The sequence below is a fragment of the Phyllostomus discolor genome, chromosome 3 (assembly GCF_004126475.2).
Source record: "Phyllostomus discolor isolate MPI-MPIP mPhyDis1 chromosome 3, mPhyDis1.pri.v3, whole genome shotgun sequence".
Lineage (NCBI taxonomy): Eukaryota > Metazoa > Chordata > Mammalia > Chiroptera > Phyllostomidae > Phyllostomus > Phyllostomus discolor.
The window spans coordinates 177,980,048-178,003,960 of record NC_040905.2 but is presented as its reverse complement, the minus strand read 5'-3'; the positions used below and the strand labels follow the sequence as shown (position 1 = coordinate 178,003,960).

Below are 23,913 nucleotides of genomic sequence, written 5' to 3'. Positions count from 1 at the left end.
ATGGTGGAGGATTCTCACGGTGCCTTGGTGGCAGTTGAGTTCTGCAGCCACACTGTGCAGAGTTCAAACTAGATTCACTCAGTACATCAGCTCCTAAACTTGGGCCAATGGCACCGCTAGCCAGCTGCTCAGCCTTATCAATTTTTCCTTTGAAATGACCATGAAATATTTGTCTTTTAATAAAAGTTAATAAATAATGAGTATAAGGATTGTTACATATAAATATATATATAAACATGAATTTATATGAAGTGATTTTAGCTGACCATAAAATAATAGGTGTGTGTGCTCTTATGATCATAAAGTCTGAAATACACCCTTATTAGGGATTGGCGGAACATGGAATTAAGTAATTGTTTTAGCATTACCTAACTTTTTCCCTGTAAGTCTGTTTACCTTTCTATTATAGAAAACCCAGCAGTGACTGAAAAAAATGTCTTCGTGTACATTTCCACTGCACCACAGACCTCCATCTTTTAAAATACTAAATCATCACATGGTACAACCTAAATCTTTACAACTTTTGCTAGTCATACCTCAGTAAAGCTGGAAAAACAATACAGTTGCTGTTCCATTGTAAAAAAAATGAAGAATAATGTAGCAACATCTCTGACACTCCCACCCCCCTGACCCCCACTAGGTCCTTCTGTTACTGCTGTTTTTTTCTTCTTTGGTTTCTTTTGTAAAAGTATTCTGAAAATTTGCCTTTTTGTTTTTCACGTGGTTTAATTTCTTTTCTTTTTTTTTTGAAGGAAAGAGCAAGTTAGTACCTTGTATCAAAACATCAACCTTGTGGAGCCAAGACTGATTCAGCCGTATGAACATGTTATAAAGAACTTCATCCGTGAGATCAAGCTTCAAAGCACAGAAATGGAAAACCTGGCCATTGCAGTGAAGAGGTATTGAAGTCCTTCCTTTCTAAGTGGCACATGGGGTCCTTGAACTTGCTCTTTGACTGGGGGGGGTCACATGGACTGAGCTGTATTATCCCAATATGACAAGGGAGGACTTCCTGATCCCCAGGCATCCAGAGCTTTCTGAACTGAGCCAGAGTGAGGGAAGTTGAGTCAGGCAGTACTTCATAGGGTCAGTCAGCAATCCATCAGCAGGTCTCCATGATCCTGTCATAGAAACTCTTACAGGCCATGGTTCCATATAGAGCACCTCAAAGAGATTTGGTATCTTCTATGGAGCCACTTGAAACATATGGGAAACTTTTCCTCCAGAGAGGCAGGCCAGGCTCCACTTGAAGCCTGGCCTTGTGACTGATGGGCGTGTGACTTTGGACAGGTTACTTAATTTCCCTGGGCCTCAGATTCTGCAGCTGCAAAATGAGGCTGTAAATATTCACCCCTCAGGGTTGGAGACATAGGTGCCATCGTGGGTGATGCCCCTCACACTGGGCCTCCCACGTGGTAGGTGGTCTGCGATGCTTTTCTTTATCTCTCTCTCTGGCTCTCCTCACCCAGCCTGACTGAAAGCCTAAAAGCTGCTGCCCTTACTGTCCTGCAGCCAGTTTGTGCAAGGCATAGCAAGCTTCCCCGGGATAGCTTACTGGTTTTAACAGCAACCCAATGCAAAAGAAGAGTTACGTGTGTTGCAATCCAAATATCAGCCTCTTTGCCTCCTGCGAGGACCACACTCCCTTGGCATATGCTGGGAAAGAGGGCATTTTGTGTGTCCCAGTTCTTCCACAGAGGCCTCTCGCTGCTGTGCGTGCAGCTCAGGGCGTGCTGCCCGCCTTGCTGGTCTCTGCCCAGAACTTGCGAACAGCCCCTCCGGTAGGATGCCCCCACTGCCGTGGGGCAGGCAGGGGCTGCTCCTCTGTCTCTGTCTTCCCTTCAACATGGCAATGAAACTGTAGGGTAGACCCTTTGAAGTAACCGAAGTGAATTAAAATGTACAAAAGAAAATTTTTAAAATGCTACTTTTATAGTCCTGGAGTCATGCAAGAGTTGAACTGTTCACAGGGGATTTCTTATGATCATGTTCACTTCCTGGCTCTGATCAAGTTTGCCTGCCGGGGGCTTTCCACAGTCTGGTCTGCAGAGCTCTGAATTCTGGAGGGCACAGTGGAGTGCTGGTCCGAGTCCCGGATTGGCTGCCTTTGAGAGGCAACTGGCAGACGCACATAGTGAGTTTTTAGAGTGTCCAGCGAATGAATATCTGTTAAAATACTCTCATACATACACACAGGTATGCATACACAGACCCACACAAAGATATGTGGGACACACACGCTCACACAGACAAACACATTCACTCCCCCCCCCACACACACATGCACACATGATCACTAAGGATAGTACCATGTAAATCCATTAGGCGAAGAAGAAAGGCATTCTTTATGTTCTCATTGTCAGCTAGGCTGCTGTCTGGCTGTGGAGGTTATCACATTATGTTGAGCTCCGTTGGTGCTTCTCTCCTGTCCCCTCCATGCTCTGTGGGTGGGATCCAAAGGCAGGCTGTGTCCCGAGCTCTGGGCTTCGTAGAGGCCCCTCTCCCAGCTCTCAGGGTCCACACTGACGCATTTATATGACCACTGTGAATATTTCCTCATGTTCCTAGCTTGTAACCCTTCATCATCACCTTTATTTTTTTGTTGGGAGAGGGCCTCAGTCTTCTGCACTTGTACTTGAAGAGTGGGTTTCCAGTGTCCTGGTAGGGGCCCTGGACTGCGATAAAGCAGACATTCCCAATACCCTAGACATTTTTCTAGGAATTAGGAACTGCTGAGACAAACACTGTTGTTATAGACTAACCAACCAAAAATATAAGACTTGCTCAGAAGTGAGAAAAGCAGAAGGATCACATTCAGAAGCAGTCCCCAGGTGCTCAGCTGTTTGGGACTGGATGTCCAAAAGGAAGGGCTGGAAAAGCTGGTTATGGCAAAGGGAGAAGCAGGTAAGTGGCATAGCTCTTCACAGTTTCAGAGTTCACTAAAAACAAGCAAATCCCCAAACCAAAGTTGCTATGGAGAATACATAATTCCTAAGGTTCAAATAGCAAGTATTTATAAACAGAGCAGAACTAGCTGACTTTCCACAGGAGGTTAACATAACCTTGGGCAGGCTGTAAGGGGAGGAGGGAGTAAACAGGAGCAGAAAACAATAGTTAGTCTCTCAAAATTTTATTTTGGGGTCTTCCCCCCACCTCTCGATGCTTGTTTGGAACTTTAAGTAGAAATTAAACTAACATACCAACAAATTGTGTTCCAAGTTGAAAGCAGGGAAGATGGGGTAGCAGGAGCCATCAAACTGGAATGTGGAAGTCTTCTCCTGAGGTCCCATTCCCTACTTTTTATTAATGGCGTGTCCTTGATCCACGTGAACTGACTCTCTAAATCTCAGGCTGGCTGCTTTCAAGTCACTTATAGTTTAGTTGAGTAGGCAAGACAGACGCATGTGAAAATGTAGATAATTGGACATATAGCTGAGAGAGAAGAGAAGACACATTTTTTAGGGCTTAATATGGAGCTTCAACCACTGTAAAATGACAGATGTCTCCATACTAGGCAGTTGCTAAGGAAAACTATCCTGGAATGCTTCTCAACAAATTTTTCTCCTTTCTAACTTTTTTGCAAATTGGTATGTTCTGCCTTCAAAAAATGTGACCCATTGATTACATTAAAAAAGAAACAGTTTTTCTAAAGGGTAACTGTATCTACATTTATCATATGAAGGAATGTAATAATTGCTGAGATCCCTTCTTTTTTTCCTTCTAACTGTAGCACAGACCATTGTGTTTCGTATAATAAAATTTCAAAATTATATCTAACCATCTCTTTGCCTTGGAGTTTTGTTCGTTATTTCCCCATGGTTGTAGCTCAGTCACGAGAGCAAAAAGGATTTTCAGAATTTATTGACAGCCTGCCAGTAATTTGGCATTTTTGTCAGTCCTTTGCCACATTCTAGTTTAATGCCACTTTATCCAATCTATTCCATTTATTCAATATCAAGTTTTAATATCCTCTTATACCCAAATGGTCAAATTGCTTATTTCATTTTATTATGTGGAAGCCACAGCAATTGTTATTTGAAATGTTGTGTTTCTCCTCATTTGTAAAATAAAGGGCTTGAAGTAGATTAGGTCCAAGTTTTCATGTTACAGGTTCAAGGGTGTAATGAAAAGGTGTGCATCCTGTTGACTTGCAGAGCCCAGGACAAGGCAGCCATGCAGCTGAGTGAGTTGGAAGAGGAGATGGACCAGAGGATTCAGGCTGCAGAACACAAGACACGGAAGGACGTGAGTGTGGGGGGTTCATTCATTCACTGATTCCTTCCGGAGCACCTTTTATGGACTGGGCACCCGGTGTCCTCTGGGTGCAGCAAGTGCAGGCTCCAGATGATGGGGATGGTTTTCGGTGGTAGGTAGAGTAAAGAGAGAGAGGGGGAATAAATAAATAATCAAATAAACAAAGCAGATAATTTCAAAGGTGACAAGTGCAGTTAAGAAACAGTGTGTGTGACAGACAGCAATGGGGACAGGAGGCTGTTCAGGGAGGTCTCTGGCCACTTCAAGGAGGTGGAGTGAGAGCTGAGGCCTGATGGAGAGGGTGGAGCCAGCCTCTGGAGAGCGGGTGGCTCTGGTGCTGTATGCCACTGACTTACTGCCCATGCACACCACCTGCCAGCTTTATAGCTCGATTACAGCAAAATTAAAGTTCTCTCCACAAACTTCAGTGTTTTATAATGGGATATAAATTATAATGGAAGATGTAAAAGTATATCCTACATACTTTTATTCATTATAGGAACTCTTAGGGTTGAAAGTTGGATGCTGCCTTCAGTTATTTCCATAGAAGAAATAATTATGTTTTTTTTTTAAATAAAATATATCTGCGTAATTAATGTTCACTGGAAACAGAAAATAGACATATTTCTTTGAGTAGCTAGTGTTAGCTTTCATTTTTTTTTGGAAAAACATTTCATTTTTTCCCCTGTTCATTTGTCCTGTTAACTGAGAGGCATCCATATACCTTAGTTTGCTTCCTGGCTCTGTCCTGTCTGTGTTATAGATGGTGCTGGAAAAATCATCTGACCTCTGAGCCTTTGTTGTTCCATCTTTAGAATGGGTTTCAAGCCTAGAAGTGGCTGTATAGCTACAGTTATATGGTTACTTCCACCCTCCCTGTGTAGGGGACTCGGGATCAGCCTTTGTTTGACTTAAAACACTTCTCCTTTATGGGGCCTTGATGAACCTATTTAAATCAATAAAACCTTTTTTTTCTTTTAGGAAAAACGCAAAGCTGAGGAAGCCCTCAGTGACCTCAAACGTCAGTATGAAACAGAAGTAGGGGATCTCCAGGTGACGATAAAGAAACTGAAAAAGGTAGGTGTGTGGCGGCTAGACTTTGAGGAATAGCTTCAGGATACCGATGTATCTGAGTTATTAGAGACTAAGACCATTGGAATCACATTGAAGCAGCAGATGGAATCAGATCTGAGTAGCAGGACTTTTTTTTTGAGGCCCCTTGTTTCCTTTTCTATTTCCAAAGGCACCTATCATCTGCACAGATCTAATAAATACAGTTGTCCATCAAACCAGTGTTCTTCCTTAGTCTTCACCAACCAAGTGCCCTCAGTACCCATGTGTCCAGTGGACTGTCTGCCCATGACAGTGGGGGTACTGTGTATCTGCCCCCTGCGTACTTCAAGGTACCTGGTGGGGATTCAGTGAATATTCATTAAGTGAAGTGAATGTTCCCCTTCTGTGTTCAAAGTTTCAGATGTGGGAGAGAACTTGTTGAAGTGTGAGCAGAGGTGTGAATGGGTTTTGGCCTTTGCTCTGTTTGGTCCTAATGAGTAGGAACGTTTCACTCTGTGGCCTGCTGCTAGATGTTTAACAACTGGCTCTGGCTGAGGTAGAGACTTGTAGCATTTGCCAATTTCCATGGTGTGAATACCCCCACCATTACCAATTTCCAGCTACCAAGCTGGCATGGCTGAATGCCCCGTTTGGGAAGAGATGCTGAAAACAGGGTCTTGGCTGGGGGCACAGACTGACGCTAGCTCAGTACTGGGGCCGCTTCTTCCATGTGGATTGTCTCCATAACGCATGGAAACATCTTGACTAACATGAGAAAGAATACTTAAAAAATAATCATCCCTGAAAGTGGCATTGTGAATTTGGGGACACCACTTTGCTTCCCTGGTTGTTCTTGCAATCAAAGCGTTAACACTCCTTCCAGTGGTGTTAATATACAGTGAGATGAAGTGATGATTAACTGTGTTTTGTGGGCTATTGTGATGTAAACACCTGGAATTATTAAGAATTCTCGTAGCATTCTTGGAAAATTATTATCAATGTTAACCTTTTATCTAATTTCCGGAGGTCGTTAGACTATACATAGGATGCTTGTATTACAGAATTTGAATGGACCAGCCCCTTATTTAGGCCAGAGTCACAGATGATCCTAGTCATTGTCCTCACTTGTTTCCATGCCTCCCCCAGTCTTTAAGAGAATGTGCGCAAGAAGAGACACAGAGATTTTTCACCCCGATAACAGTGTATGAGGAAGACCAGATGGGCACCAGACAGTGAGAGTCAGGAACGATGAGCCCTGAGTCCGTGCAGAGGCTGCCAGTTTCTGTCTGTAACACCTCGTACAGCTGGCTTCGTCTTTTTGATCTTTAGCTTCTCATCTGTAAAATGTGACTAATAATATAGTCTCCTGTCTAACCATAGTAAGATATTTTATTGACTTTACAGTGTATTAAGCACTTTTAAAAATAATTAAAATCTAAATCTCAAACATTTTTAAAAAGCAGGTATAAATATCCCACTTTTACAAATGAAGACACCAAGTTCCACAGAGGGTAAATAACTTAAAGTCACACAGCAAATAAGCAGTGGAGTCGTCTTCACCACACAGCTGGTGCTTCTTCACTTATAGCAGGCTTTCTTCTTGCTGGATAGGGTGGTTCTTCAAGAAGACAAGAGACGATTTATGTGAGAGCATGTTAAAGGCTGTAAAGAACTATAGAAAAGTTTACAACGTTGTTGTAATTGCCATTACTTTCTGCCATTGATTCTGAAAACTCATTTTGCCAATACTTTTTATTCCCTGAAATTGGCATGCATCTTAAGGTCCATGGCTGTCCTTGGTCACTGTCAGCTATGTGCAGTTAGACATAGTTGTGTGAAAACCTTTAGCAGAAGCCATCTGGAAGATGAAGAAAGTCCAGTGTCAGAGTACTTACACTTAATGAAATAAGGCATTCGTTTTGATCAATGTATAAGTATTCAATTAGTGGACACCCACAAATCCTCACATTTTCCACGGGGTGTAATCTCTTTGTAGGGAAGGCATTTTTGTTGTCCGTGTTGTCGATGCTCCAGAGCCAGTTGAGCCTGAAAATACTAATGAGTCAATCAGTAAGCAGAGCTCATGTTCATATTGACACAGTTTTGTGTGCACATGTCTCTACCTTCACAACATACTTAAATTTTATTGATTTCAGTCATTTCATAAGAGTTTCTTGAAATCACTGTGAAGAAAACATAGGTGGAAGTGACACTAACTTTGTTTTTAAAAATCTTAGACTCGAGTAAGGACAGGTAGAACATTTACAAATAATCACAATACAGGATAGAAAGTGTGAAGTGCAGATAAAGTTCTAGGGGAATATAGAGGTCGAGACTTGTATGCAATGTGATTAGAAAAGACGCATTGGGTTGCTTAATAGTTGAATAGTCTCCATAAAGGGCTTTCACATTGTTTCATAGAAAACTTATTGAATGATAAAACTCCTTTTTCAAATGTTTAAGTTATTTAGAGCAAAATTTTAAATGCTTATAGATTATGCGTGCTTAAATGACGTAAAAAGTTGTATGATGTTGAAAACTGAAGACTTCTAGAATTCCCATTTCTGTATGCAAGGATATTCCTAACTTTAACTCAATAAATTCAAAGTCTGTAAACACACAACTTTTATTTGCTCTTTCAGCTAGAAGAACAGTCAAAACATGTAAGTCAAAAAGAAGATGTGGCTGCATTAAAGAAACAAATTTATGACTTATCAATGGTAAGAATCACCTCTTCGCTTACAGAAATACATTTCCTGTTAGACTACTGTTTTCTGAACATAATCATGCTATTATTTCAGTGTTCCAGGAATAGAAGCTTAAAGAGAAATTAAGCTTTCAGAGAAAGTCTTTGAAATACCTCAACCAAAGGTGCTATTTATGCAGGCTTTTCCCCTCAGTGATATCCTATCTGTTGTAAACACTTACATTTATTTTTTATTCCCAGCAATAATGACATGGTCTTAAACTTTCAAGGGTTAACCTTGCATTCTTATAGCATCCACTCTGATCTGTGTCCCTGGTGCAGTAACGCCCTGCCCTTCCTCCATCTTTCCTCCTTCTGTTTCTTTTCTATCTTCTGCTGACCATATCTTTGGTCTTTCTATTGCCAATACTGATAACATTTATATCTGTTTTATTATCATTAAAAACTTTATTTTGTTTTTAGGTTAACTCTAAAAGCCAATAATGAGCATTTCTTTTATTCTCACTGCAGAGCCAAGAAGTGAGATAGCATGAACTAGAATTGCATTCCTTTCTCTCTAGCCATGAGCCCTGTGCCACTCAAAAGGGGTTCCTAGCCTCACAGTCAAGAGAACCCTCTTAATGCACCACCAGCTCCATGTTTTGCCACATCTTAGCTGGCTGTGTACTTAGATCATGACTTTCTTACAGAGTTGCTTGTTTTTCTTGGATTTCCTGGTTGAGGTTTTGGGTTCTTGTTGTGAAAAACAAACCAGACCAAAACAAAACAACCTATTCTATCTTTGCGATATCACTGACTGCTTGTAACTTCCTGTTTCTTCTTCCTAATGAGGGAATTTATTTTTCCCTCCTTAAAAATGTTAATTTTGGAGTCCACGAAGTTTCAGTTCTTGCTGGACTGATTGTGTCCTTTTGGACTTTCTGATCATTCTAGGTAGCTGGTGTAGGAATCCTGTGCAGCTAGCTAAATAGATCTGTGTGCCTCAAGACCTCTGCCCTGAAAAGGGGCCTTCCCAGGAGCTGTGTGTGTGTGCTGGCTGTGAGACTGGGGGAACCTCAATTCCCAGAATGTGTGGGACATGGATGCTTTATTCAGATGCTGTAAGCATCTCTCTGGACATATTCAGAGAGATGCTTTATCTTTCCTTGTAGGGGCCATACAGTTATTTTGTTTAAAAAAAAAAAAGCCCTGTCTTCTGCCTTTGGAATCAATTCTGGCTAGCTACTGTTCTTTCCTAGCGGAAGAGCAGGCACAGGCTTGAGGGGCGGGTGAGTTAATATATAAATTTAATCTCTGTTTTCAGCTCCACTCTCACTCTCTGGGCTTTTGCCTGGCCAACTGCTGCTTCTTTGTTTAAAAGCAGAATATTCCAGACCAACTTCTGGACCTCCTTTTCCTCTGCTCTCTGTCTTTCATCAACACATTTCTGTCCAGTTTCCATTTCTCAGAAACGTTTAAGTCACTTCACTGCAGATGGGCCCTTCTCCCATTCTTCTTTTATTGGTTTATTTCCTTTGGTATTTCATGTTAACGGGGTCTCAAAAGGGAAGGAAGGAAGGCAGACAAATTCATGTGCTTAGTTTACCATTTTGAGCTGGAAACTGCCAATGAATTGTTTTTAGAAAAAGTTCTTGGGTAAATTCTTCAAATCTTAAAAATCCTTTTTTTTTTTAAATTTTATTTATTTTATTTTTAGAGAGGGAAGGGAGGGAGAAAGAGAGAGAGAGAAACATCAATGTGCGGTTGCTGGGGGCCGTGGCCTGCAACCCAGGCATGTGCCCTGACTGGGAATCGAACCTGTGATGCTTTGGTTCGCAGCCCGTGCTCAATCCACTGAACTATGCTAGCCAGGGCAAATTTTAAAAATTCTTAAAAAAAAATCCTAGAAAATTCTAGCTCATTTGGAACTGTCAAAAAACTTAGAAAAATTTTAACTACATTGGTTTATTCTTGGGTGCAAAACTTGAACATATTTGGTGATAGGATTTATTGTAAAAAAGTAGCCAGTCTCCATGGTCATAGGTACCATTAATTCCATAGAATTTTTGTCAGTAGTTTCATAATTCTCAAATAAAACAGAGGTTTCAATGTTTGGTTCCAGTAAATTTGCCAATAGCACGCCAAACTACTAATGACAAACTCTTGGGTGTTGGAGTTTGGCACCAAAAGACTAGTGTTTTTTTAAAAAAATAACAACTTTGAATGTTTAGAGTATTGACACTTTAATACATTACAGTAATTTCAAATTACCCTGAGTTGATAATGTTTTGAATACCAAGATACAAAGAACTGTGGCTGGGTGAGAGTGATGTGTGGGAAGGTTACATCCGCTGCACTTCCTTTGTCCCAGGTGAACTGAATCTAATGACCTGCACCATTCCTTTTCTCTAGGAAAATCAGAAGGTTAAGAAAGATCTTTTGGAAGCACAGACGAACATAGCCTTTCTTCAGAGTGAATTAGATGCATTGAAAAGTGATTATGCTGATCAGAGTCTGAATTCTGAAAGGTATGAAACTTCACATTTGTTTTTTTTTTAGTTTGAGTGGAATGTTTATTTAGATAACCATCCTGGGGATGAACTTCAGCTATATGATAATAAAGGCTTATTTGTTAACTTTACTGATATATTCTTTGCTTTCTAAAGATTTTACTCTCAGTGTCAGCTTTGCTAGTAATTTTGGGGGTTTTAGGGTTTTTTTATACAAACAGATGAATTTAATTATTGACTGGGTAGGACAATGCAGGACTTAATAAATGTTTGAATTAATTGGGAGCAGAAGAATATATCTCACATGTCAAGAATCAGTGCTAATTAAAGGGCTTTGAAGGTGGGAATATTGGCCCTTCAACATAAGCAAAGTGAAAAGTAGGCATCTTAGACAAGAAATTTTATTTTGTTCTGCTTTATTTTTGCAGTATGGTATTAACAACAGGAGATCTAACACACATACACAGAGGCAGGTGTTCATTACACACACAGGCACGTATTTACGTATATGAAAATGCATATGTGTGTAATTATAAAATACACATACGAGGTCTGTCCAGAAAAAATCCAACTATTGTTAACATAATGATAATGATTTGCATGACACTGATGTACCCTGGCAGCCAAGGAGAGTGGACTGGAATGCACATGTGTAAACAGTGATGTATTCCTCAGTGGGGGTGGTAGACACCATTGGGTGAGCCTGTGTACTGTGTGGCTGTCACATTCAAAATGACTGAGAAAGTAGAGCAATGAATCTGCATCAGATTTTGTATGAAGCTTAAACATTCCTCTGAGGAAACTATTTGGATGATTCAGAAGGATGTAGCTATGGGTAACTGGTGATTGGGCAGCTTCATCATGACAGTAAGCCTACCCATGCATCACATCTCTTGCAGAGTGTTTTTGTGAAACATCAAATCACCCAGATGACTCAGGCCCCCTACAGACCACATTTGGCTCCCTGTGACTTCTGGCTTTTCCCAAAACTAAAATCACCATCGAAAGGGAAAAGATGTCAGACCATTGATGAGATTCAGGAAAATATGATGGGCCAGCTGATGGCGATTTGGGAGAATTGTGTGAGGTCCCAAGGTCCCAGTGCTGAAGGGGACTGAGGTGTCATTGTCCTGTGTACAATGTTTCTTGTATCCTGTAACTTCTTCAGTAAGTGTCTGTATTTTTAATATTACATGGCTGGATACCTTCTGGACAGACCTTGTATATGTATACACATATTTGCATATAAATGCATCAATATGCATAAATGTATATATACACACATATACGTACACTTAGGAAAATATCGTGTTTTTTGTTTGTTTCTTGGCAAACTTTAATCAGAATCAAGGTCCTATAATGGAAGGCAGTGAAACATTTATTATTTGCCATGTACCGGTCCTTGAGCTAAATGAGTTTTGAGTGTGGAGTGTATAAGAAAGAAAAGTTGTGATCTCTGCTCTTTGAGAACTTCAGATTTAGTTGAGGAAGATAAAAAGCTAAAAGATTGCAGAGTTGACATAAGAGCTGAACAGTGTCAGAAACAATGCTACCAGCTATGTTACAGGTGGGCTTCAATGCCATGTGATGCTCTTTTAGTTCAGAAGAGGTGAAGAACTGTGCTAAAGAGGAGACACTTGAGGGGACTTGGGAGGGGGAATGGGCTTGCGTTGGTCAGGGGAGCAGAGGCAACATCAGCAAGTAATGCAGGTGCCATCAGCCAGGCGTTGCCCTTAGTACTTTACTACTGTTAACTCCTTCAGTCCACAGAATAGCCTATAAGATAGGGACTTGCCTCATCCCCATTTCACAGATGGGAGGAGAAAGTCCAGAGCTGTTCCGGGTGAGGCAGTAATCAACTCAGTGTCAAGAACACAGGCACAGATGAGACTGTTCTGGGGAAGAGTGGTCATGCCATTGGACAGAAAAAAGATATTTTGAATGGAAAGGTAAAAGTTAAAAAAATTAAAATGTTTAAAAGCTAGCTTAACACTAGAATGTAAGGGCCCCTAATTTTGTGTGAGGGAACTTAAATTTCTGTAGACAGTTGGGAAACTTTTAGCCTTATCAAGAGAGAGAATGGGCAGGCTATTGTGGACAAAATTTGATATCCTGAGAGTTTTGGGAGCTAGTGATGGGGGTTGTCTGCTTAGAAATGGGGCTGACATGAGATACAGACTGGAGATGAGTGACTAATGTTCAGAGTGGACTTTTTGAGAATGAGGCCAGGGCTTCATAATAAAGCCACAGGGGAATCAGTGTGCAAGAGTTTATAGTGAATGGGGAAAGCCCCGTCCTGTGGACTCCTCCATGGTTCAGGTCAAGGAGTGGAGGGAGAACAGGAGTACGGGCAAGGCAAGGAGAGGAGAAGGTATCAGGAGAAAGGAGAAAATAGCTGGGGTTGGGATGGTGTGAGGCTTGGAATGAGCAGAGAAAGGTTTCAAGTGAGAGAGTGAATTGGGGAGGGGAAGCTTAGCTGAAGGTCAGTGGTTCATTCCCAGTGAGGACCAGAGCCAGGTCAGTGGGGTGTGGATGGAAGGGCCAGTGGGTGCCCAGTGGGCAGTGAGGTGGGGTAGCACCTTGCATGGGAAACAGAGGGCGTGGGTGTGTTTGTGGAGTCCTAGGAGGAGAGGAGGCTGCAGGCAGCACAGAGGAACCCAGTGGGAGCACAGATGTGTAGAGACTGGTGAAGGACACGTGTCTTTGAAAAGGTGACAGAAGAGTCTGAGCAGGCAGGTTTGGTTGGGTAAGGCAGGACGGAACACCTAATTTTCATTCAAACATAAAGTATAATTAATTTTACAGGGATCTGGAAATAATCCGAGAGTACACGGAAGATCGAAATAGTCTTGAGAGGCAAATTGAAATACTCCAGTAAGTTCTCATATAAAATGCTTGTTCCATTTCCATTTTACTTATTTTTTGTGAATAAGGTATGTGCCGCCCGTAACACAAGATGCTGCATTCCGAAGGCTGGGTTCCCATGTCCACGCCTGCGTCCCCCAGCTGTGCTGCATTTAGCACACCCACTTGCTGTCTAATCCTAAATAAACTATACAAATGCAGGCACTCGAGTATAATTCTCTGGAAGTCCTTGCAAGTCAGCCGATATATCCAGTGTGTCTTTGTTATACTTCTGTAGAGAATAGTGGCCCTGACCTGCACGGCTTCTCTGCAGCCCCACCGAGAGGCTGTCAGCATCTCGGGGTGGTGCATGTCACAGCACCAGGCGTACACGGCCGTTCCCTCACAATCTATTGTGCTTGGTTAGAGGTATATATTTTTCTTATGTTATACCTGCTCTGTCAACTTCACAGCTGAGTTGCAATAATTCCTGCTTCTGAGGCCCTTCTGCACAGAGAACCTCCCCTCTCCCTCCCTTTCTCTCTTTTCTACCCGACAGTATTTTGTGCTGTTTTCACCTCCTGCAAATGAAGTAAGATCGGGCTTGACAAATTTTTCACCATCTATGAGTGGTTATCAAGTCTCACCTGTGGTAATTACAGAGCCGATGTATTACCATAATCCCATTCATTCATTCATTCGTTCAGCGGGTTTTCATTCACCACCTTTATGGGTCAGGTATGCCAAGAGCTGAGGATAGGGTGGCGAGTAGGAGGAAAAATGTCTTTCTTAGTGGGGCTAGTCTAGGGAAGAAGACAGAAACTGATCAATAATTGCAGAAATATAAAGTGTCGAATGGGAGAGTTGGGACAAAGAGAAGTGTCTTCCCAAGGGCATACCGCAGCCAACTTTGACCTAACCAGAAAGGTCCAGGGAGTGTTCCCAGTGGAGGCACCGAGTGAGCTGAGGTCCAAAGGATGAATAAGCCTTCAGCAGGGAGAGATTAGCCGCCTCCATTGCAGAGGCTGTTATTATCCTCATCTCATAGAAGAGGTTGCTGAGGCTCTGCCAGGTTAAATAACTCCTGTCAGTCATGTGGAAAGGGCACACCTGAGTTGGGATTTGAACCCATAGTCAACATCCAAGCCTTTAGCAGGTACATGGCAGTGCCTGGTGGCACTGAAGCAGGCCAGGAGTGGGATGTGGGAGTAGCCAGAAAAAAGTGCAGTATAACACACCACATCTACAGCCAGGCTGTGTGCAGAGGGTGGCTCGTGGCGGCAGCCTGCTCCAGGCACTTAGAGAGCAGGGACCTACATGAAAGCTGTTCAAACAGCAGAGCTACCTGAGGGAAGAGCGGTTCCACAGAGCAGCTAATACCTTCCTAAAAATGCCCTGAGATCTTTAAAGAGAGGTGAGACATCCATTAAGTTGTACATTTAGTAATGAATTATGATCTCAGTTTGGGAGGTGTGAAGGGAAGAGGTAGCAAGTTTCAAGAGGTGGTAATCCCACATCCTGAACATCACAGCCTGAAAAGTAAGTGCTGCCATTTACCCCCACTAATACTTCTCAGTGTGGATTTATCTCTTTTATTTACTCTGTAGAACAGCCAACCGGAAGCTGCACGACAGTAATGACGGCCTAAGGAGTGCCCTGGAAAGCACTTACAGCAAGTTCAACAGATCCTTGGTATGCTGTAGAATTTTCCAGTGCCCGTTGTTCTGTCTGGTGATAGACTATTTTGATAAAAGTCTTGTATTTAATTAGGGAAGAACTTACCATCATGAGAAGCTATTCCATATAATAATAGGGGAAGCATTTTTCCCAAATAAAAAAATATGCTACCCCTCTGAGGAAATAAATGCCTGGAGGTTAACCAGCTCTTTGTTAGATGGTCTAGGAAACCAGAGAAAGCTGCATAAAAAGTGTGACCTGGGTCCTGGCAGACTTTGTGTAGTAGTGAGGTAAGATACGCACAGGTAGCAGTGACATCAGAAAAAGTGGGCTGTCCCGTGGAGGTGCAAATGAAATACTGCCCAGTTGAGAGGAGGGAGAGGGCACCTCTGGCTGAGGACTGTGTTTACATGTGTTGAGCATTCTTTATGGTACTGAGACGACCAGAGTGGAGGCCTTGGATTTTAAACCCTCCCGCAGAAACCAGCTAAGCCCCATTTAGAATTTTGAGGACCTTCGCCAGACTGTGCACCAGAAAGCCTCATCTCCTGCTGTGGGAGGTCAGCTTCACGTTTGAGGTCCCAGTGCCATTGCCTTGGATAGGGAAGGGTTACTCCCTAAGCCAAGTTATGGTTTGAGAGGAAGCAGATCACTGGAGGTGGGGGTTGCACGGTCCCAGCAGATCTAGGGAACCAGGTGCCCCATTATGGCTCATGTGGTGGGGTTTAGACTGACAACACGAGGAGGAGAAAGAACTGGGTTCTTTCCCAACCACGCAGTGGTTGCTGCGTGTTTTCCCCTTGATTTCTGTGCTCACGTTTGCTCATGCAGGACACCAAAGGTTTCATTACATTAGAAGTTAACTAGTGTGCTACAGTTTAGATCACATATATGAATAAAATGTTTACGTGGAGTAACAAACCATTACTTATGTGTTACAGCGCATAAATAATACGTCACCAGGGAATACAATTTCTAGGAGCAGTCCCAAATTTAATGGTCATTCTCCTCAGCCTCCAGGCTATGACAGGTATGTGACTTACGTTTAGTTTGAGTTCTAGATCAAAGTTGAAAGGAAAGTAAATTTCCTTAGGGGTATATTAAAATAATAGAGTCTATTTCGGGCACTAGTTTCTACTTCTACTCTTACTTTACATTTTTGAAACATGAGATAGGTAAAGATTAAAGTAAACACATTGCAGGAAGGCCCAAGTGATTTCCTTAAGCTGTTGTGATGACTTGCTTTTATGTATGTTCACCTTTACCTTGTCCCTGATCGTGTCTGGTTTCACCGAGGCAGAGTCAGTAAGTGGAGTTTCAGGGAAACCAGTTGGTGTTATGATATATGTGGTGTATGATGTTGAGACTCTTGGCAAATGTTTAGTAGCTCAGCATAATATTATGTCAGCTCTGTTCAAGGGAAAGGAAACGTTCTAAACAAGTAGCAATAGAGCTAGTGTTTACAAGCTCCTGTGTTAAGTCACAGAGGCTTACCAGAAGTGAAAATTTCGTTCTATTTTTAATTAAATGTAGTGAAATATTGGTGCTACTGTAACTTGAGATCTAGCAATAAAAACTGAAAGATTGTATGTGTGACACATATATCCAGTGTTGCTACTTAAAAAGGTACTTTTGGAGCATGTCAAAGCTCGGAAGTAGAAGTGAATGCACAAGCTACAGGTTTCCATCTCTCCATTTCTGATGCAACTTTCTGATGCATGTTCATCCTCTTTTCATCCGAGAACCCTTGGGCTAGATAATAATGAACTTAACATTCTGGTGATAACTAAATGGGCAGGTCCCCTTTCAGGAAGGTCTGTAACCAAGGCAGTTGGTGATCACTTTAAAGAAAATTCTACCCACAGATCACATGTGTTTATTGTCCACTGATTTCATGAATAAAAAATTGTAGTGGTTTACAGGTTTGTAATAGGCTGGCTGCTCTCTTATTGGGAGATAGAGGTCACTTTTATGAATGTGTGGGTGTGATTCCATTTTTATGGACTGATATCTAAGGTCAGTTTTTAAGCACATAGGAAATAAGATACATAGCTGAAAATGATTCCAGAAATTTTATCATGATTTATTTTTGAAAACAGTGGACACCATATGAGCCATAAGGCTCATACATACTGCACTGAGAGCCCCTCGACAGTAGATTCTAAGGAACAAAGTGCCCCTCAACAGTAGATTCTAAGGGACAAAGCCATCACACTGCAGTGGCTTAGAGTGACAGCGATGTAGTGCATGTGTGCTCATCGCCTCGGACAGTGACTGGGGACAGGTGGTCTGGCTGATGATGCTTTTGGGGATGTCATTAGTATGATATGAGAAGTTAACATTGCAATTTGTTTTGAATGCTATGAAAGCTTAAAAGCATATTATAAATTTAACTTTGTTACTTATTGGATTTTAACTTGCACGTTTGTTTTCGTTTTGTGTTTTTCTAAGAACTCTGGTAAAATATAGCTTGTGCTATACTTTTACATATTTAATTGTAATAAAAGTATTCTTTCATTGGGTAAGAATAGTTTACTCTTAAAATAATAATGTATGTAAGATGCGTTTGCGAAAGTCTGGTCTGTACCTATATTTTTAATTTAGAGTTCAGATATTCATGTAGGTGATTTCTCAATTCAGGATTTTACTTCTCTTTCATCCCTTATCGAAGATACAAATAGGTTAAAAAAATAAAGTTCTGACCAATAATGATATGAGCTGAAGTAGTCGGTACTACATTATGAGAATGGTTTTTTTAGGTTCCTTATAGGTTGACCTAAAGTCAGTTTCAGGAGAGTTTCACAAGTGATTAAATAGTAAAAGAATGTGTACACACACATGCCTGCATGCATGCACACACACCTAGCTAGCCAGACAGATTGAGATTTGGTATGAAGTTCCAGTCCCGGGAAAAAGACCTCATAACTGAGCAGCATATTTAGACAAAGTATGGTGGTTAAATCACCTTTGTAGTTAATTTCAAGCATGTGCTAAAGGCACCAAAATATTTTGACATCTTAGATTTTTTTATATGGCTTATACTTCTTTATATGAAGATCACCAGTCTTTTCTAAGCATACCCATCTCTTCTTATGTCTCATGTCTGGAGACCCATGTACTCTGCCCAGTCCCTGCTTCTGATGAGGTCATGTACTCCTGGTAGCTAGGATTGTGCCTGGTGTGTAGCGGGGACTAAATTAATTGTAGCCATTGTTTTTATTTTAATATAAACCTGGGTTCTTATGAAAATAAATAGGCAAGCAAAAGTAAATAGGGCCATATGCAGTTTCCTTCAGATTCTCCTATTTGAGTTTCACAAAAGGAGAGATCAATAGAAGCCAGAAGTTCTAGCCTTCTTCTCCTCTAGGGGTCTTTCCACACTACACGTCAACACTCAATGGCAGAAAACTCATCTCACCTGTGGAACCATTCCCAAACCACACATTTCTAATTGCCTGCCATTTTTTACCGTTTTGTTAGAAATCTGACTCCCCAGAAAAGTTGAATGGTTGGCCCTTATTGTGTCTTGGGCAACCTGAGAAAATATATTCTTCTTCCTGTGTCAGTCCTCTGATTACTTGAAGGGAGAAACCATAAAGACTTAAGCTGATTACACTGAATGATTTCTCTATCTGCGGGTTTTGAGGCCCATGTCGTTGTGGGTGCCCTTCCCATCCAAGTTTTCCGCCTCTCTTTTAAGCAGAGGTGTTATCCAGAAATGGACACACTGTTCAGAATGTGTTCTGACCACATTTGAGTGAAAAGGTTCATGTGTTCTATATTTTTTTAAATGTAAATTTAGATTGCATTTAGATTCTGGAACCTTTTGCATCAGGAAATAAAGGTGGTTTTAAAAAAACAGCTTCATTTAGTAAATGTTAGAGTGTCTTTATCTTAATTGATCGTTGCAGAGAAGGAACTGATATGGCTTTGAACATTGTATTTCCCCCTTTGCTTGATCATGGATTACATTGTGGCTCTTGGCAAAAGTATAAATGTTGGTCTTCTGGAATCCATTCCGTTCCACTCTTGCCTGTGTGGTCTTGCGCATGGCGAGCCCTCAGGTGAAACAGTTTGCTCCTTTCTCCCAGGTCATCTCGCTCTTCCTACGTGGATGAGGACTGTGACTCGTTGGCCCTCTGTGACCCTATGCAGAGGATGAATTGTGAAGTTGACAGCCTGCCCGAGAGCTGCTTTGACAGCGGCTTGTCCACCCTGAGAGATCCCAATGAGTATGACTCGGAGGTGGAGTACAAACACCAGAGGGCATTTCAGAGGTCACACGGCACACAGGAGAACTTTGCGGGGGATGCTTCAGACACAGACGTAAGCCCCAGAAATCCCTACTCTCCTAGGCCTTATCTTTTTAGAGATCTGTCACCCTGTTTGCCTTTCATCAGTCATGGGAATCCATTTTTCAAGGTCATAAATATGAAACATAGGCAGAATGTTTTTTTTCCCTCCACCAAAATAAAGAGAAATTCTCGTAGATTGCCATTTGGGGCCACTTTATTTCATAACAGCGTTGATTAGAGATTTGACTGTATATTTTTCTTCTCTTTCATCTATGATGTAGTTGTGTAATGACTTTGCTTTTTTTAACAGCTAACTTTTTTTTTGTTAACAGGTTCCTGATATAAAGGATGAAGAGATGTATGGTTCAGAAGGTGTGGCTTCCGTCTTAGACTGGAAGCCCCAGGGGTCTGGTAGTGAGGGCAGCCTGGCTGGTTTCTCAAGAAAGCCCGTCTTGGCACTCTCACCTCAGGTAGGTGGTTTCTGAGATGCTTTCATTTGTGAACACAAGTGATTTTCTGTACCATGTAACTTGTAGGAGGAGAACTGGCACTCCATCTGTCTCCCACCATGGCTTTTCCCCCAGGCAGACGCAGTGGAAGACAGCAGACCATCTAGCTCACAGAAGGCTTACAAGATTGTGCTTGCTGGGGACGCCGCCGTCGGGAAGTCTAGTTTCCTCATGAGACTTTGCAAGAACGAATTCCGAGGAAATACAAGTGCCACCTTGGGTATGGTTCCCTTTTCAGATGTTAATGGGGACATGATCTTCTTTAGCTTGGTTTTATTTTTTCTGGGGATTATATACACAGATACATAGATCAGTCTCTCTGTGCATACATATATAGATGTATGTGTGTTTCCTTGTCTGTTGAATGGTCCTTTTCTGTTTTGTCTAAGGCCCAACTTTAGGAAAGGAAGACTGACAAAGGACAGAGGTAGCTATTTAGCCAGTGAGATGAACCATACTGAGGTTAGCACCATTCACTCCTGTGTCCTGCTGTGAGCCAGATGCTGTTGTAGGCACTAAGGATACACACTGGACGGAGTTGACTATGTTCCAGCCCATAAGGAACTTACATTCCAAAGGAAGGAAACAGATGTAAAACAAATACAAGAAGTATGACATTTAGGAAGAGGTGCACTTTTACACAAGGTGACCAGGGAAAGTTTTTCTGATGAGATGTCATTTGATGTTGGTAAAATGACATCACTGATGGGTAGGTTGTCACTGTGGTCAAAATCATAGATAGATGTACAAGATACGTCTGGAAAAAGTCCAGCCTTTGTTAATATGAAGAGAAGGGCTTGCATGACACAGTGTAACCTGGCAGCCAAGGAGAGTAGACTGGAATGCACATGCGTGAACAATGACTTTACTAGTCAGTTGGGGTGTAGATACCATTGAGTGAACATGTGTACTGCATAGCTATTGCATTAAAAATGACTGGGTGAGTAGAGCAATGAATCTACATCAAATTTTGCATTAAGCGTGAACATTCCTCTGTGGAAACTATTCAGATGATTCAGAAGGCTGTAGCTATGGGCAACTGGTGATTGGCAGATTTATCACAACAATACTCCTGCTCCTGCATCACATCTCCTGCAGAGTTTTCTGGTAAAGCATCAAATCACTCAGGTGACTCAGCCCCTCTACAGCCCAGATTTTGCACCCTGTGACTTCTTGCTTTCCCCAAAACTAAAATCACCTTTGAAACAAAAGAGATTTCAGACCACTGATGAGATTCAGGAAATACGACGGGGCAGCTGATGGCGATTGGGAGAACAGTGTAAGGTCCCAAGGTACCTAACTTTGAAGGGGACTGAGGTGCCATTGTCCTGTGTTCAGTGTTTCTTGTATCTTGTATCTTCTTCAATGAATATCTCTGTTTTTCATAGTACATGGCAGGGCACCTTCTGCACAGATCTCGTATGCTCCCTCCCTCCTTTACAGTGGAACAACAGTTCTACCTTTCAGAACAAGGGAAGAAGTAGTGTCCTGATTTCCCCAATTTGCATAACAATCAGTAAAAACAGCTGAGGCTATGCAAATTATTAATAATTATTTTTCTTTATTTAAATTGTTCTTATTTAGATAACCAGAAATGTTTTAAAAAAGATTGATTACACTCTTTGCTATGGGTGTCTTCTTAAATTTATGGTTCTTTGTTAGACTGTTCAAGATAACAAAGCTGAAAGTCCACTTCAGTTTGATTTGTAAAAAGGTTACAATATCTGGTTCAGTTGCTAGAGAGCATGGCACACATACATATCATGTACATATATACATGTACACACATATACATGTATATATACACATGGACATATATACATATTTATGTATGTGTGCACACAGATATAACTGAGTTCATCTAGTTATGTGGGCAAATAGAACATAGATTTTCCCTTTGTCCATAGACTAAAACCTTCCCCAAGTCAGCCAACCTGCAGATGGTGCATCTGTGTGCACTTGTGTGTTCTGGCTTATAATTAGTACGTGAAGGCCATATTCATTTTTCTCTACCATACTGGCTTGATAGTGAAAACCAGTGGAGTTATTTACACCACGTTCTCCATGTTCTCCTGTATTGCTTTTCAGGAGTCGACTTTCAGATGAAAACTCTCATTGTCGATGGAGAGCGAACAGTTCTGCAGCTCTGGGATACGGCCGGTCAGGAGAGGCAAGTGCTTTCCATAAAGCTCCAGGCTCTGCTTCAGCTTGCACAGACAAGCTTTGTAGCACACTTGGTGTGTTTTATGCTTATAATTATATAATTATAATGTGCCATATAGTTATGGTACGTTAGAATTTCAGGAATGCTTGCTTTCTCCCACTTCCTACCTCCTTCACTTATCTGTCAGTTGTGTGAGGAAAGGATCTTAAACTTCCACTGAGCTCATGTTCGTTTGAGAGAAAGAGCGTGCCCTCTCATAACAAGAACTCAGAGACCACACCTCTGAATGCGGTGACAGTGTGAGGAGCCACTAATTGGGGCCCAACAAAAGACAGAGAACAGAACCTGTCAGCTGCCCTTGGTTCAAACGCAGAGGCACAAACTTTAAGTAGCAGACTTCCATCTGGTGACAGTACCTAGTCTCATAGTTATTGCCAACAACCAGAAGCACTGAGCACAGGTTTTAGTATTGTCTAACTCGCTGGGAGCAGAATGCATCTAGTTGTTCAACAAGCATGTATGGGGTGCCTACCTGCCTCTGTCCTAGGCACCATTGAGGCTGCTAAGATTCGTCCATGAATCTTTTCAATAGGACACAGCTCTCTGCCCACATGGAGCTCATATTCTCTAGCAAACTGAGGGTTTCAACATTTAAAACATGCTTGTGGCTGACACGGCCCTATGTTAGACAATGGAAAGGACTGCACTTGGTTTAGGTTAAGACATGTTTTACAGTGTGCTCTTCCCCTGGTGAATCCCCCAGCCCGTGGATGTGAAGCTTCGGGCGCATCGTTACACCCCACACTGTTAGTTCTTCTCACACCCAGACTGTTTTTCTCTGATGCACATCTCCTTTCGCCCTTCTCTGTATCCCACTGAGGGGTTTTGGTAGGTTTTTGCCAAGGCTGGAATTTTCAGAAATTACGCTGTCAGCCTTGTCCTGGTTATGTTTTAGGGTTTGTAGACATTCTTGGGATGGTTTGGTGGAGAAAATGATTGGCTTTTAAAAATCAGTGGCCCAGATTTGCATCCCATTATGTTTCCCTGGGTCGTTCTAGGCCTCAGAGATGGCTGTTGCACAGTGATATGTGGCCGACAGGGTTTTCTCAAAAGGGGCTGATTTGAGAAGATGAGAGAAAAGTGAGCATAAAAGAGATGAATGAAGCAGCATCAAACGGACTGATTAGAACCATGACTTATGCTCATTTCTCTTTTCCAGATTCAGAAGTATTGCCAAGTCCTACTTCAGAAAAGCAGATGGTGTTTTGCTGCTGTATGATGTTACATGTGAGAAAAGCTTCCTTGATGTACGAGAATGGGTAGATATGATAGAGGTAAGAAATCAAAACAGAGAAACAGGACATTACATGGGGAAGCTCTAGGCCGTCTTGGAAAATCAGGTTCTTGTCTTCATTGAAGGGAACTCGATGAGAACCCACTGACCTTGCAGTGTCACAAAGAGCTGGACGTTAGAGGAGGGGTTCCCAGTGGCACTCGGCAGTTCCGGTCCTTCTCAGTAGCTGGGCAAGTTCCCACAAGGTCAGGGATGTGACTGAAGGGAGTGAGTAAAACTTCTGGGTTTTCTTATAGATAAAATCAGAACCCTACTGGAAGCAGGTGGAAATGCAGGTAACCTGAGAAGCAGCTGCACTCACGGAGGAGGCTGGGGTGGCTGGGTGGATAGTGTGGCTGCAGGTGAACAGGGACCTCCTTATGCACTGGAAGTGCAGGTGAAACGCCCCCTGGTGTGAGCACCTGCGAGGCCCAGATTCCATAGTGAGTGTGTGCTCAACATTGTTCTGGGAGTGACTTGGCTCTTCCTAAGTCCCAAGGCACCGCTGGAAAACTAATTGGTGTTTTAAATGTGTGTGATAACTATCTGTGCTTTCTTTTGATCAAATGAGATGGTGTCTTTCATCTA

The 23,913-nt window shown here is 42.0% G+C and overlaps 1 protein-coding gene across 2 annotated transcripts in view; it reads left to right on the top strand.

Moving 5' to 3' along the window:
- RASEF (RAS and EF-hand domain containing) overlaps nt 1-23,913 on the top strand; it is a 68,286-nt gene that overhangs the window by 29,108 nt on the left and 15,265 nt on the right. The window contains exons 2-14 of one of the 2 annotated variants that reach the window (XM_028530738.2): nt 753-899; nt 4,155-4,245; nt 5,236-5,331; nt 7,950-8,027; nt 10,406-10,521; nt 13,309-13,377; nt 14,955-15,039; nt 15,966-16,054; nt 19,116-19,350; nt 19,652-19,789; nt 19,904-20,048; nt 21,917-21,998; nt 23,212-23,326. In XM_028530738.2, coding sequence (XP_028386539.1) covers nt 753-899; nt 4,155-4,245; nt 5,236-5,331; nt 7,950-8,027; nt 10,406-10,521; nt 13,309-13,377; nt 14,955-15,039; nt 15,966-16,054; nt 19,116-19,350; nt 19,652-19,789; nt 19,904-20,048; nt 21,917-21,998; nt 23,212-23,326 — 1,486 coding nt within the window. The remainder of the gene's footprint in view (nt 1-752; nt 900-4,154; nt 4,246-5,235; nt 5,332-7,949; nt 8,028-10,405; nt 10,522-13,308; nt 13,378-14,954; nt 15,040-15,965; nt 16,055-19,115; nt 19,351-19,651; nt 19,790-19,903; nt 20,049-21,916; nt 21,999-23,211; nt 23,327-23,913) is intronic. The other variant, XM_036021774.1, reaches the window with a different exon arrangement.